The sequence below is a fragment of the Schistocerca gregaria genome, chromosome 9, assembly GCF_023897955.1.
Source record: "Schistocerca gregaria isolate iqSchGreg1 chromosome 9, iqSchGreg1.2, whole genome shotgun sequence".
Taxonomy (NCBI): Eukaryota; Metazoa; Arthropoda; class Insecta; order Orthoptera; family Acrididae; genus Schistocerca; species Schistocerca gregaria.
The window spans coordinates 111,207,379-111,222,285 of NC_064928.1; the positions used below are offsets into that span (position 1 = coordinate 111,207,379).

The 14,907-nt window shown below is 39.4% G+C and overlaps 1 protein-coding gene across 1 annotated transcript in view; it reads left to right on the top strand.

Annotated features, from left to right (window-relative positions):
• LOC126291690 (atypical kinase COQ8B, mitochondrial) overlaps positions 1-14,907 on the top strand; it is a 120,046-nt gene that overhangs the window by 24,835 nt on the left and 80,304 nt on the right. Inside the window, exons 3-4 of the mRNA XM_049985315.1 lie at positions 2,679-2,833; positions 11,467-11,727. Of these exons, the coding sequence (XP_049841272.1) occupies positions 2,679-2,833; positions 11,467-11,727 (416 nt within the window). The remainder of the gene's footprint in view (positions 1-2,678; positions 2,834-11,466; positions 11,728-14,907) is intronic.

A 14,907-nucleotide genomic window follows, 5' to 3' on the forward strand; every position in this document is an offset into this window, starting at 1 on the left:
TAGTACATCTATTACATTCTCAGTTTCTATATCTTCTAAACAAAGCAGAAACTCATCAATTTTATTCTTCAATCCCCCAATATTTTGTTGAAATATACTAACATTTTTCATTTTACTTTTGTGAGTATCTTGAACTTTTTTTAACATCTTTAGTACTTGCCTGGCTGAGTTTCCCACTGGACACTGATCTTACACTAAAAAAAGAGTTACCACCATGAGATGTAGTTCCTCCCCCCCTTTAAATTTCCTGCTATCAGCCCAGCCAGTTTACCCTTCCCCTTCTTGTTGAGGTGTAGGCCATGTCTAGTATAGTCCCACTTACAGAGTGAACCAACAGGAACCACACCAATGTGTGACCCCACATCAGATCCAAGTAGCCGTTCCAACTCCAAATTAACTCTCCTGACAGAAGAGCTGAAATGAGGCCGGTCGTGACGCTCCAGAACCGACACAAACCCAACACTGGTATGACTCGATGCCGATGCAATATTTGCCAGGTCACACTCTATGCTGTACCACGGATCTCTGTCAATACTGTTGCCCGGCCCACCCACAATAACCACGGTATCTTCCTTAGTAAAGCCTCTACATAGTGAACCTAAATCCTCTGTAACCTGCCCCAGTCCAGCACTAGGTTTGAAAAAACTTGTGACCTGATATTCTGACCCTAATTCATCCTGCAGAAGTTGGCCCACACCCCTAGCATGCGAACTATCTAGCAACAAGACTTTCTTTCTCTTTGCACACTTCCCTACCTTCTTATTCAATTTCTGTGAGAGGCTCATCAGTTTCCGACTGAGGCAACAGATCAAACCTATTTTGTACATTAATAACAAAGCTGCCAGAAGAATTTCTTGGCCTGTTCCTTATGCATGTTGCCACTTCCCACCCCTGTTAACCCTTCTCCCCCCTTAACCTGCAGAGTTCTCGTCTAGCCTCATCTAACTCAGCCTGAAGGGCAGCAATTTTCCCCTCCTGTTCCACAATCTTTCTATCTCTACTGCATAGCCTACAAAACCACTGATGAGTCTCGCTCATTTTCCCAATTCCCACACCACTACAATCTCCCCAATGAAAAAAGTTACTACATCCATCACACCAGACCTCAGAGCTAACGATTCTATGGCACGTCAGGCACTTTACACTCATGGTACATCAAAAAACGTGTACAAAAAATTAGGCCTACTCGCGACAATGTAAACAAACATTCAGAAGTTTCTTACTGGAAATTACTTAAGAGATGACGATACTCTACAGATATAAAGGGGCAGCAAACGTATTTGGCACACTAAATTATCAGTAAATGCACTTGAAATTGCGGTATGAAGTTTAATCTGAAAGCTCAAAAGTTCGGCCTGGTCGTGATATGTAAACAAAACGAACTTTGCTTGATTACTGTGAAAATACGCGAGTAAGACAAAAACTTTTAATGGTACGCTTGAAGAGCACTATAATTAACATAATAAATTAGTTTAAAGTGTTAGAAACAGTTCATTACTACTAAAATTACTTTTCTTGTACGAGAGCTGTGACTCAAACGTCCGTATAGCAGACGCAGGGCTACCAACCTCAGTTGAGAGTAAAGTAAGAAGGTTGTGCTGTGAAGCCATTAATTACAAGAATGAAGCAAGATTGCTTAGCAGAATAAGGAATCCTGTTGTTGTAACTGATTATTTATTGTTGTACTGTTGTGGTCTTTAGTCCAAATACTGATCTGATGCAGCTCTCCACACTAGCCTACCCTGTGCAAGCCTCTTCGTTTATGCGTAACTGCTGCACCAAACACCCATTTGAACCTACTTACTGCAGTCAAGTGTTTGACTCCCTCTAAAATTGTGTACTCCCGACTGTCTCTCCTATTACCAAAATGATGATTCCTTGACACCTCAGGGTGCGCCCTATCAACCAATCCCTTCTTTTAGCCAAGCTGTACCATAAATTTCTTTTTTCTCCAGTTTGACTCAATACCTCCCCATAAGTTCTTCAGTTTATCCACCTGACCTTCAGCATTCTTCTTTAGCATCACATTTTAAAACCTTCTGTTCTCTTCTTGTCTGAACTGCTTATCATTCACATTTCTTTTCCATACAAGGCTACACTCCAGACAAATAGCTTCAGAAAATACTTCTAAACACTTACATTTTTATTTGATGTTAATAAATTTTCCTTTAATTAAAAATAATTTTCTTGCTAATGCCAGTCTGCATTTTATGTCCTCCTACTTTAGTTGTTGTCACTTTTTTTTCTGTCCAAAGAACGAAATTCCTCTTATTTTTAGTGTCTCATTTCCAAATATAATTCCTTTAACATCACCTGATTTAACTCAACTACACTATATTGTCCTTGTTTCGCCTTTGTTGGTGTTCATTTTCTATTAAAGATCCTATCCATTACATTCAATTGCTTTTCCATACCCTTTGCTACCTCTGGCAGAATTTGCAATGTCATTGACAACCGCAAGGTTTTAGTTTCTTCTCCTTGAACTTCTCTTTCAATTTTTTTTAATATTTTTTTTATTTTTATTTATTTATTTATTTATTTATTTTTTTCTGTCACAACTTGCTCAATATACACGCTGATTCAATAAGATGCAAGTGTACTTGTTAATTAATATTTGATTCAAATAAAAATGTTAATGATTTGCCTTTGCTGTATTACTGAATAATTTTTTTCAACAGAGATTTCTACACCAGCTCCACCGTTAGCAACTGCAGAAGAGTTAAGTGAGCTGAATCTCTATGATCCAAACATCTTGCAGTTTGATGATGTTGCAACACAGTCCTCCACTGCAGCAGGAATACATGACAAGAAGACAGTTTTGACTGATGAGAAGGTAAGGAAAAAATAAATAAATAAATGTCAAAGTAATAACCCAAGCACAATGACAAAAATTGCTAGAAATTTCAAATTTTGACAAACTTATGTGAACATGAAGCAGTTTGTTGCAATAATGGAAACTGATGACCTGTTCTCCCTGTGTGGTCGATATGTCACCTTCTTCAGGTACTGTGAGTCTTGCTGTTATATCTATTTACTGCCTAAACTCAAACCAGACTGTGAACAATTGTTGTGCTCACACTGCTTCTAATAGCAGAGTTCACCTCCGACACCCACTCACCTGCTATGCTCTTGGATGGTCCTTTGTTTTTCAAGGTCCACACTAATATTCAAGGAATGCAATTCTTTAAGTGCACCCCAGCTCTGATGGATATGATGGCCAGTGATATCTTAATAAATTGAATGCCGGACTGCGAGCCTTGTTTAAACTGAAACCTCACAGAATGTCAGTGGGGGCTTTGAAAAATGAAGGAGCATCAAAGGACATAGTAGGCAGTGGAAATCAAATTCACAATCCACTGTAGAAGCATGGTGTGAGACCAACAGTAGTTCAGTCTGGTTAGAGTCCAAGCAGCTAGTACACATAGCTGCAGAATTCACAGCACCTCAAGAAGATAACTGGATTGGTCAACGAAATATTGTCCACAAAACAGAAACAGCAACTCGGCTTAACAATTACTTGCCATTTATATGTGTGTTATATGTTTGTGTGTTATGAGAGTAGTTGTATGGTTTTTCGTAATTGCACTATTCATTGTGAGTGGGCGGCAGAATTCCATTATTCGTAGTCAGTATTATTTGACTTGTGCACTTACTAAAAGTGTTGTTGGGCTTATGTTCTGCACTGTGTATCATTATTTCTGTGTTGAAAATTGCATGAAATCATGTAGGTAGTGAAATTCAGGTAAAATGGCTTGTAGACATAACTTATCAAACTTGGAGACAATTAACAGTTTTTATTTGAAAATTAGTAAAGCAGTTGGTGAAAAAGAAGTTTAGCTAGTTAAAGATGCAAGTCAAGCATCTGAAGGTGCAAGTGTAGACAGAATTGCAGCATGTCATTTTCTTGGGAAAGTGCCACCGACAGAAAGAAGACAAACCCAACTAGAAGCACGAAGTGTGTTGGGAAAGAGAGAAGATTGTGGCAAACACAGTAAGAAAAAGACTTCAGACAACACTGAAAACCATGTTACAAAGACCTTTATGTTCCTGAGTGCTTCAAAAAATGTTGTCCCTCAATGACTTTTTGGTATTAAACAGGCAGTACTTTGCTGATGTTCGCAGATATATTTGCAGAATGAAAAGCATATTTCCTTTCTAATGTTACTGTCATGTGCTATAATGCACTGACTAAAAATTTAGTTATATCAGTATGAAAAGGGTAGATCGTTACTCGCCATATAAAGGAGAAGAGGTGCAGACAGGCACAATGAAAAAGATTGCTAAATATTTAAGCTTTTGGACAAAATGTCCTTCCGAAATAGAACTCCCCCCCCCCCCCCCCCTCCACACACACACACACACACACACACACACACACACACACACACACACACACACACACATTCACAAATCACACTCACAAGGCCACTATCTCGAGATGCTAGCGCACGACTGTAACTACGACTGTCTGATGTGAGCAGCAGTCTACTGGGGTGGGTGGTGAGGGTGAGGAGGTAGCAGGGCACGTGTGGGGAAGATGATGTGGGAGTGTGCAGGAGTGTTGGGAACAGGATGAGCTGCTAGATTGCTAGATGCAGAGTGAGAAGACTGTTGGGAGGGGGGTGGGGGGAGGAGAAAAGAAGTAGAGAAGGGAAAAAGACTTGTGTGTTGGTGGGATAGAATGCATGTGTTTAGTGCTGGAGTAGGAGCAAGGGAGGGGGTTAGGTGGGCGCCCAAAGAAAGCTGCCTCCACTCCTTATTTCTGTCCATTTCTTGTTGTTATTCTCTCCCATAGTTTCCATTGTTCATTTAAAATTCAGTTAAAATTTTCTAAATTGTAAAAGAAACAAAAATCTGCTTCACTGTAAAACACATTTTCCCTAAGTGAAGTGTTCAACGGTGCACGACAGGTGCTTCCAATTCCATACATTACCCTCCATTGTGAATGATGGGAATGTTTTGCATCCAAGGAAAAAACAAGAGATTGTATGAAATAGTATGCTTTGAATTACATAAAAAAAGTTCATGTGTTCCTTACTTGTGAATCACATGTATCCATTTCTAAAGATGAAAGAGGTAAGTTCATACTGACACAATTTCTAATAGATAAGAACATTAGCAAATTGATATTACAAAATGTAAAGTAAAGTAAATATGCCCAGTATTCTAATACTGATTACACTGTGCACCTCTTCGGCTCCAGTGTGTTAATAAACTTAGTGTGTCAGTAATTACTTTTACATACTACATTGACAAAAATGGAAAGTGGAATGTAGGTGACACTCTGACTGAATGCCACTAATGTGACATTGCAGTATTTCCGTATCTGTGGAAAGTTGTATTGTGATTAAAATTTTGTTGTTATGTGAGCTGATTTTTTAGTACAGGAAAAAGCTATTCCTTTAGTTGAAGAGTGGTGGATACTGAATGTTTCTTAACATTACTGGAACTCTTCAGGTAGACATGACAACACAGCATGCACAGTGCTTGTCCACATGCACCTTGTCTCTATCTTTGGGACTCTGAGAAAGACAGTCATTGGCATGAGGGATGTGGAATCACCGTACTGACAGATCGCAAAGACAGTTGGTTGGAGTGTAACGACTGCAGAATGAGTGCACTCAGGACAACAGTGTGGCAAGGAGAGTAGGCACAGGTCCTTCCAGAAGAGCTACACTGGGAGAAGATCATAGGATTTTTTGACAAACTCCAGTGGCAGTTAAAATCTGGGTAGCTGTTACAGGCAGTGTGTTACAATGAACTGTGGGGAACAGAATACTGGTAGTCGAGTTGAGACGGATAATTGCCTCGTGTATTTGTCGCAGACACAATACCATTGCCAGCAGAGACTTATGTGGTGTAGAGCCAAAGTCCACTGGGATATTGAGTGTCATTTTGTGGTGGTCGGCAGTGAATCTAGTTTGTGTGTGCAGAAGTCAGACTGATGCCACATCTGTAGATTACCTTGCTGAATGTCACAGGATGCAGTGATTCTCAAGACATGTGCCACTGCAGCTTCTGGGGTCATGATTTGGAGAGCTATTGTTTTGAAGATAGGCTGATGTGGTCATTGTTTAAGGGGGTTTGGATGCTTGTCAATATGCAGCAGGAATGACAGACCCTGTTGTCATTCCTTCATGTTTGGGGTATCAAATAGCATATTCTAGAAAGATAATGCAAGACCCCACTTTGCAGTTTACATCGCAAACACCTTAAGGTCTGGATGGAATCCCTATACAGTGTTACAAAGAGTATTCTGCAACATTAAAGCCTTACTTAGCTTGCATTTATTGTGAATATCTCAGCCGACATAAAGTCCCAAGTGTCTGGAAACAAGTGCAGGTGACTCCTATATGTAAGAAGGATAAAAGAATGGACCTGCAAAATTACAGAAGAATATCTTTAACATTGGTTTGTAGCAGAGTTCTTGGACATATAGTTGGTCTGAATATAACAAATTTCCTCGAAATGAAAAAGCTTCTGTCCACGAATCAGAAAAGTTTTTGGAAAGCATCAGTCATGCTAGACTAAGTTTGCCCTTTTCTCACATGGTATCTCGTGAACTACGGATGAAGGACAACAGGTAGATTACGTAGGCCTATATTTCTGAAAAGCATTTAACACAGTGCCACACCTCAGACTGTTTATGAAGGTACAAGCATATGGAATAGGTTCCCATATTTGAAGACTTCTTAAGTAACAGAGCTCAGTATGTTGTCATTGACAGCGAATGTTTGTCAGAGACAAAGGTATCATCAGAAGTGCTCAGGGAAGTGTAATTGGACCACTATTACTTTCTTTATACATAAATGATCTGACAGACAGAGTGAGGAGCAATCTGTGGCTGTTCACTGATGATTCCGTGGTTTGTGGGAAGGTGCTATTGTTGAGTGACTGTAGGATGATACAAGATGACTTGTAAAACAATTCTAGTTGGTGTTATGAATGACAGCTAGCTCTAAATATAGAAAATTGTAAGTTAATGCAGATGAGTAGGAAAAACAAACCTGTAATATTAGAGGACAGCATTAGTAGTGTACCGCTTGACAGTTGCATCGATTAGATATCTAGGCATAATGCTGCAGAGTGGTATGAAATGAAATGAACTGAGCAGGTAAGGTGAATCGTCGACTCCAGTTTATTTTAGAAAAGTGTGCTCTAACACTCATAGGATGCAAGTACAGCCCAGTCTTGAATACTGCTTGAGTCTCTGGCATCCCCATCAGGTTGAATTAAAGGAAGTCATTGAAGCAATTAAGAGGTGGGCTGCTAGAGTTGTTACTGTTATGTTTGACCAGCGCACAAATATTATGGAGATCCTTCAGGGACTCAAATGAGGATCCCTGGAGGTAAGGTGATTTCCTTTTTGAGGTACTATGCTATTAAGAAAGTTTGGAGAACCAGCATTTGAAACTGACCCCAGTATGATTCTACTGTCACCAGCATTCATTTAGCATAAGGACCATGAAAATAAGTTAAAAGAAATTATCGTCCCCTAAGAGGGCATATAGACAGTCAGTTTTTCCATCACTCTATTTGTGAGTGGAGCAGGGAAGGAAATGGCTAGCAGAGGGACAGAGCACCCTCCAATGTTGATACAAATATAGATGTACAGATGCTTGACTGGCGTACCTGGTCACCTGATTTGTCACTTGTAGAGCATTATGGAACTGTGTATACCTTTGTGAAATCCTCCAGCCTGAAGTCTGCATGAACTGACACAGCATGTGTTTCAAGCATAGTGGGAAGTTCCTCAAGAAGACATTCAATGGCACAATGTTTATAAAAATGTATTCTAGTCCGTAGGGATCACGTCTCATAATGATGTTAGTTTAATCATATAATACCTATCTAAAAAGGTTTTCACAACATATCGGTGCAATAAAACCTTCTCGGTTGTTGCACAAGTTCACAGTATGAGCACTACTACTCAGAAAGGCTACTGTCTGTTTCCATCTTCTGGCGAAGTGCCGGTTTATCACAGTCCATCTCCTTGTAACATGTTGGCGGTGGCCATTTAAATCTTGCAACAGCCACTTCACAACAATTTAACACTTTGAAGACTAACTGCTTAGAAGAATATCAGGTATTGGAAACTGGCCATTTATGCCATCATTGAAAGTGTTACTGGCATATATGTAATTGATGTATCTTCAAGAGTAATACATCCCAAGTAAACAACCAATCTTCCAAGTTTTATAAGTATAACTACCCTTCCAAAAAAAGTTTGAAGTGAGCTATTGAGAAATGTCTTCCTTCTGAGCTTCCAAAATTTCTTGGTCACTTAACAAACATGGCGTATTTGTAATAGAGTTTCAGCAACCTGTGAAATGTAACAAATACATGCCCACAATTATGTCAGATACAATCATATTGGCCTAGGCATTCACGAAAGTAGCTGTTACATGTACTAACGTTTCTCTTGAAATAATTCTAGAAATTGACAACAGAAGGCATCACCAGTCAAGGGACAGGCAGCAAGACATCCTGTCCTAACAGGCAATAAGTTCAGGACTCACGCATTGAGAAAACTGCGGTCTGACCTATACTTGGACGTGATCTTTTTAACTGCAAGTTGTGGTCCAAGCTATGCTCAGGCTTTGTCCACAATGTGTTAACTGTGGCCTGGATGATTGTTTATGTAGCTGGCAACTTGTCTGTGCCACTGACCTGAATTAGGCAGGCTGCCTCTCCTGTCTTATAGCATCACAGGCCGATTGCTAAGCTCTACTGAGGATGAAACCTGTTTCTCAGTTTAAAAAAACTGTCAACACGTGTATCTCACTTACCACCTTAATAATGCTTCCTGGAAACTCTTAGCAGATTAGATGATAATATGTCTCTTCAAAATTAAAAGGAGATGCTCATGTTCACTATTAAACTGTTTTGGAGCAGCCGTAGCTAGATTTAAATACTCACTGGTGATATATATATACACTGTCTAGTCACCTTAATGGAGCATCTGTAAAAAGTTTGAATAACCACCTTTTACAGCATGGACAGCTGCAAAATGTGCAGGACAAGAGGTAGTGAGGTTCTGAAAGGTCCCTACAGACAAGGAAAGATATGTACAGACCAGGATGTAGGGCCATGCTGACTCTTGCGTCATGGCCAGCTACACTAGAGTCCTCGGTCGAGGCTCCACGGTAAAACAGCCCGATGACATTGGTCTCACAGATTCTCAATGGAGTTTAAATCCGGGGAGTTTGGTCACCAGGGGTGTACGATAAACTCGTCCCACTACACTTTTTTCCACATCGCCCCAACACATTTTATGAAACCTCCACTGCTATGCTGACACCTTCCGTCTATGAGAGGTTATTGCACTTGATGTCTAACATAGGCGGTGGTCACATTAATGTGACTGAACCATATAAGCAGATAGATCGTGATGTGTGGAGAGTTCACCAGAAGTGTGATCTTGTGCTACAGAAAACCCATGAAGCTTTTATTGCATTTAATACCAGTTACATGATTAATTGATTTAATTGATGAAAGGAGAAAATATAAAAATGCAGTAAATGAAGCAGACAAAAAGGAATACAAACATCTCAAAAATGAGATCGACAGGAAGTGCAAAATTGCTAAGCAGGGATGGCTAAAGGACAAATGTAAGGGTGTAGAAGCGAGTATCACTAGGGGTAAGATAGATACTGCCTACAGGAAAATTAAAGAGACCTTTGGAGATAAGAGAACCTCTTGCATGAACATCAAGAGCTCAGATGGAAACCCAGTTCTAAGCAAAGAAGGGAAAGCAGAAAGGTGGAAGGAGTACATAGAGGGTCTATACAAGGGCGATGTACTTGAGGACAATATTATGGAAATGGAAGAGGATGTAGATGAACATGAAATGGGAGATACGATACTGCGTGAAGAGTTTGACAGAGCACTGAAAGACCTGAGTCGAAACAAGGCCCCGGAAGTAGACAACATTCCATTAGAACTACTGACAGCCTTGGGAGAACCAGACCTGACAAAACTCTACCATCTGGTGAGCAAAATGTATGAAACAGGCGAAATACCCTCAGACTTCAAGAAGAATATAATAATTCCAATCCCAAAGAAAGCAGGTGTTGACAGATGTGAAAATTACCGAACTATCAGTTTAATAAGTCAAAGCTGCAAAATACTAAAGCAAATTCTTTACAGACGAATGGAAAAACTAGTAGAAGCCGACCTCAGGGAAGATCATTTTGGATTCCGTAGAAATACTGGAACACGTGAGGCAATACTGACCTTACTACTTATCTTAGAAGCTAGATTAAGGAAGGGTAAACCTACATTTCTAGCATTTGTAGACTTAGAGAAAGCTTTTGACAATGTTGACTGGAATACTCTCTTTCAAATTCTGAAGGTGGCAGGGGTAAAATACAGGGAGCGAAAGGCTATTTACAATTTGTACAGAAACCAGATGGCAGTTACACGAGTTGAGGGGCATCAAAGGGAAGCAGTGGTTGGGAAGGGAGTGATACAGGGTTGTAGTCTATTCCCAATGTTGTTCAATCTGTATATTGAGCAAGCAGTGAAGGAAACAAAAGAAAAATTTGGTGTAGGTATTAAAATCCACGGAGAAGAAATAAAAACTTTGAGGTTCACCGATGACATTGTAATTCTGTCAGAGACAGCAAAGGACTCAGAAGAGCAGTTGAGCAGAATGGATAGTGTCTTGAAAGGTGGATATAAGATGAACGTCAACAAAAGCAAAACGAGGATAATGGAATGTAGTCGAATTAAGTCCGGTGATGCTGAGGGAATTAGATTAGGAAATGAGACACTTAAAGTAGTAAAGGAGTTTTGCTATTTGGGGAGCAAAATAAGTGATGATGGTCGAAGTAGAGAGGATATAAAATGTAGACTGGGAATGGCAAGGAAAGCGTTTCTGAAGAAGAGAAATTTGTTAACATCGAGTATAGGTTTAAGTGTCAGGAAGTCATTTCTGAAAGTATTTGTATTGAGTGTGGCCATGTATGGAAGTGAAACATGGATGATAAATAGTTTGGACAAGAAGAGAATAGAAGCTTTTGAAATGTGGTGCTACAGAAGAATGCTGAAGATAATATGGGTAGATCACATAACTAATGAGGAAGTATTGAATAGGATTGGGGAGAAGAGAAGTTTGTGGCACAACTTGACTAGAAGAACGGATCGGTTGGTAGGACATGTTCTGAGGCATCAAGGGATCACCAATTTAGTATTGGAGGGCAGTGTGGAGGGTAAAAATTGTAGAGGGAGACCAAGAGATGAATACACTAAGCAGATTCAGAAGGATGTAGGTTGTGGTAGGTACTGGGAGATGAAGAAGCTTGCACGGGATAAAGTAGCATGGAGAGCTGCATCAAACCAGTCTCAGGACTGAAGACTACAACAACAACAACAACAACATGATTAATATTTCACAGTGTAACATTCTCTGTTTTTGTCAGCATAGATAGTACAGTATTGTGTGTGTAACCTGTGTCATTACAGGAATATCAGCATCTGAGGCCAAATGCCAGAGATGTACAGGCTGTAACATCCTCACCTACAGAAGAACTATTGACAGGAGCACGAGTGCCACCTGTCCGGAAATCGCCTGTGCCCTCGGACAGATTACAGCCGGAAGACCTTGCGCAGCCTGTGCAGACTGGGCAGCCGCCTCCGGTTGTGCCACCACCACCACCACCACCACCACCACCAGTGGCAGCTAAGGGATCTGGCATGCCACACCATGTGCGCAAGAGGCAGGAGGTGAGTCCAGCCTGCCGGCAGCTATGAGTTCTATTCTGTTTAGGATAGTACCAATAACCCTTAAAGAATCACATTCCTGTGTATAAAACAGCTTCAAATGTCTGATTACTTTACAAATGAGTTAAAGTGTTAAATATTTGAATCTAAGCATGTGAGAAAGTGTTGGAAAGGGTTGACATTATGTTCAAAGTTTGTTGGAAGCTGCTAATTGCTCTCATTATCAAACACTGAATGAGTATAGTCTGAGTAAACTGCACTTCATTTTCAAGAAAAGCTAGATTTTCACACAACTCAATGTTTATGACATCATATCTCCTGATCTCTGTGTTGCGTGAAAGTATAATTTTTCAGGTACATTAAGAAATGTATGTGGATACTGTCTACAATGTGTGTTGCAAATAGAGGTTGTATTAAATAAGAAATAAATTAAAATGTCATGCCTGATACTGAAGTTTCACAGCACAAACAGTGAAAATGTAGTAGGCGATAAACTTTTCTTCTTCCTTTTTGTGGGGAGTGTCACTGAGAATATTTTGCGAAGGTTTGGAATTCAGTGTGAAGTTTGTCGGGAGCCACAAAGCGCTTCCATTCTAAAATACTGGATTTGGGCACTGTCAGTTATGCTGCCTCGAGACAAGTACACAGTTTCTAATTGTGATTCTTGTCTTCTTGTGTTAAACTTTTAACATAAAATTATACCTGTTAGTGAGTAGATTATGACAACATTTTATATTTTTAAAATTAATTACATGGAAATATTAAAAATGAAATTTTTGTTGCTCCTGGAAGCTGTCAGTTAGGCAACTTGCAAGTCATTTGGGTTCTACAATAGTTGCTTAGTAAATTAGATATTTGGCTGTCGTGTTTGCTTGAATTTTTTATTGAACACCTCTAGGGCTGTATAGGAAACCAAATGGAAAAACAGTGCAAATATATAACTTCAGGGTAGAAATAGTAACACATTTAATTGGAATTTCTACTAATAAGATTTATTACATGCTCTAGTGGCCAGCAGAAGTTACCACAATTGCCTGGTCCAAGTTCAGAAATTACAAAACACCTTTGCCTGACAGTTACACAGGAGAAAGAGAATAGGAATGTAAAAGTGTGAAACAGGTGCCAGGAGTGTTGTGCAAAGATTCCTTGAAGATGTGGAAGGTCTGAAGTTTTCATACTAGTAAAGAATGTAGTCAAATTCTGTGAAACCTGCACCAAATGGATCTGCCCCTTCTGTCATTCACAAATGCATTGCAACTGAAAAATTTTTATATTGTTTGTGTGGTCACTACCTTTGCTTTGTTTAAGGTTTACCTATTGACTACTACAAGTTTGTTGTTTCTAATTCTTGTTGTGTGACAACTAATGTGCAACAGCAGCAGCAGCAGCCAGCATCATGTCATGCAAAATTTACATGTCATCTGCAAATATTCTCAATTTGTTCCCCAGAAATACTGATTGTAATGGACGCACATCAAATAATCTGCAATTTTGACAATTTTTTTAAAGTTGTGTATTGTCCTCACTGAGCAGTGGAACATCCATTATTGTACATGTAGCAATCAACATGTTTAGTAAGTGGTTATTTAATTAAAAGTGCCTGGTTCAACTTCTCATGTCAAAACTTGTTGTGATTTTTTTCCCCTCTCATTGCTTTGTTGTTGTTGTTGTTGTTGTTGTTGTCGTCAGCTTGCAGACTGGTTTGCTGTAGGTCTCCACATAAGTCTACGTCATGCAACCCTCTTCATTCCACATAACTACTGCATCATGCTTCCATTTGAAACTGCTTGCTTTTCTCTGATGTCTTACAATGTGTTTTGTGAACAAGTCCGTCTTTTAATTAATTCTTGCCACAAAGACCTTTTCGTAGGGTGCATGTTCTATCCAAGACAAAGCGAAGCCAAACACTGTGATCAAAATTGAATATCTACATGCAAGTGAATGCCTTTGAATGACAGGAGAGGCTGGTTGAGAGAAGCCAGAATGTTTGAGCACAAGATCCGTTGGAAAATAGTGGGTTGTAAGATAACAGATGGACAATATAGGCTGGAAAGAAGAGAAGTGTTGTACAGGTATAACAAGTGGCTGATAATCAATAAGTTAACGACAGTGTAAGTTATGTGAATGTCTGGTCAGGATGGATGGAAACTGACTAAAAAGGCAGATTTTTAATGTACCAAACAACAGACCTGAAGTCTGCAATAAATGGTTCAAAGGACTAAGGAAGGACCTCAAGAACATTAGACTGAATCAAGAGGACATCTGTGTAAAGCAATGTCACTGATAAACAACTTTAGCAGTTTCCATGAGCAGTGGAAGGAGAACAGCATGTGGACAAAAGGAAAGAAGGCGAGTGATGAAAGAAAGGAAGAAATACTTTCAAGCTACAACAGTCTACTTGAAATGACTTAACTTAATATGGCCCTAAAAAAATAATCTGTTTGCTCCTGAATTTGATTTAGTAGCTCTAAATTATTTGATCTACTCATACAATCTTCATAATTTTTCTGGAGCACCACATTTCAAAAGCTTCTATTGTCTTTGTATGTAATTTTTTTACTGTTCACATTTCTCTTCTGTACGAGGCTCCACTTAAGACACACATTTTCAAAGGGGACTTCCTCTTCCTCATATTTTTATTAGATGTTAAAGTATTTGTCTTTTTCAAAAAAGCTTTCCTTGGTAGTGCTAATGTGTACTCTTTACTTAACTCATCTTCTATTTTTTGCAAAAATCATAGTCTAAGCTACTTCATTTGGTGTTGCCTGATGTAACTTGCTTACATTTGATTTTCCTTTTTTCACCTATCTACATCCACACACTGCAAACCACTGTGACAGGCATGGTATGGGTACTCAGTGTGATACCAATGTCCATATGTTTGGGTTTCTTCTTGTTCCACTCATGTAGAGAGCACAGAAATAAGGATTGTTTAAATGCATCTATGTGCACTGTAATCAATCAGATCTTACCTTCATAGTCCATATATGGGTTGTATGTAGTAGACTAAAGAATATCTCTAGATTCTTCACCTCATACCGATTCTCAAAACTATGTAACAGGCTATCATGGGATAATGTTTCGACATTTGCATAATATTCTCCTATGACTCAAACAAATATTTGGCCTTTTATGCTGTACTTCTTTGAATACGCCCAGTATCATTTGTTTGCCCTATTTGGC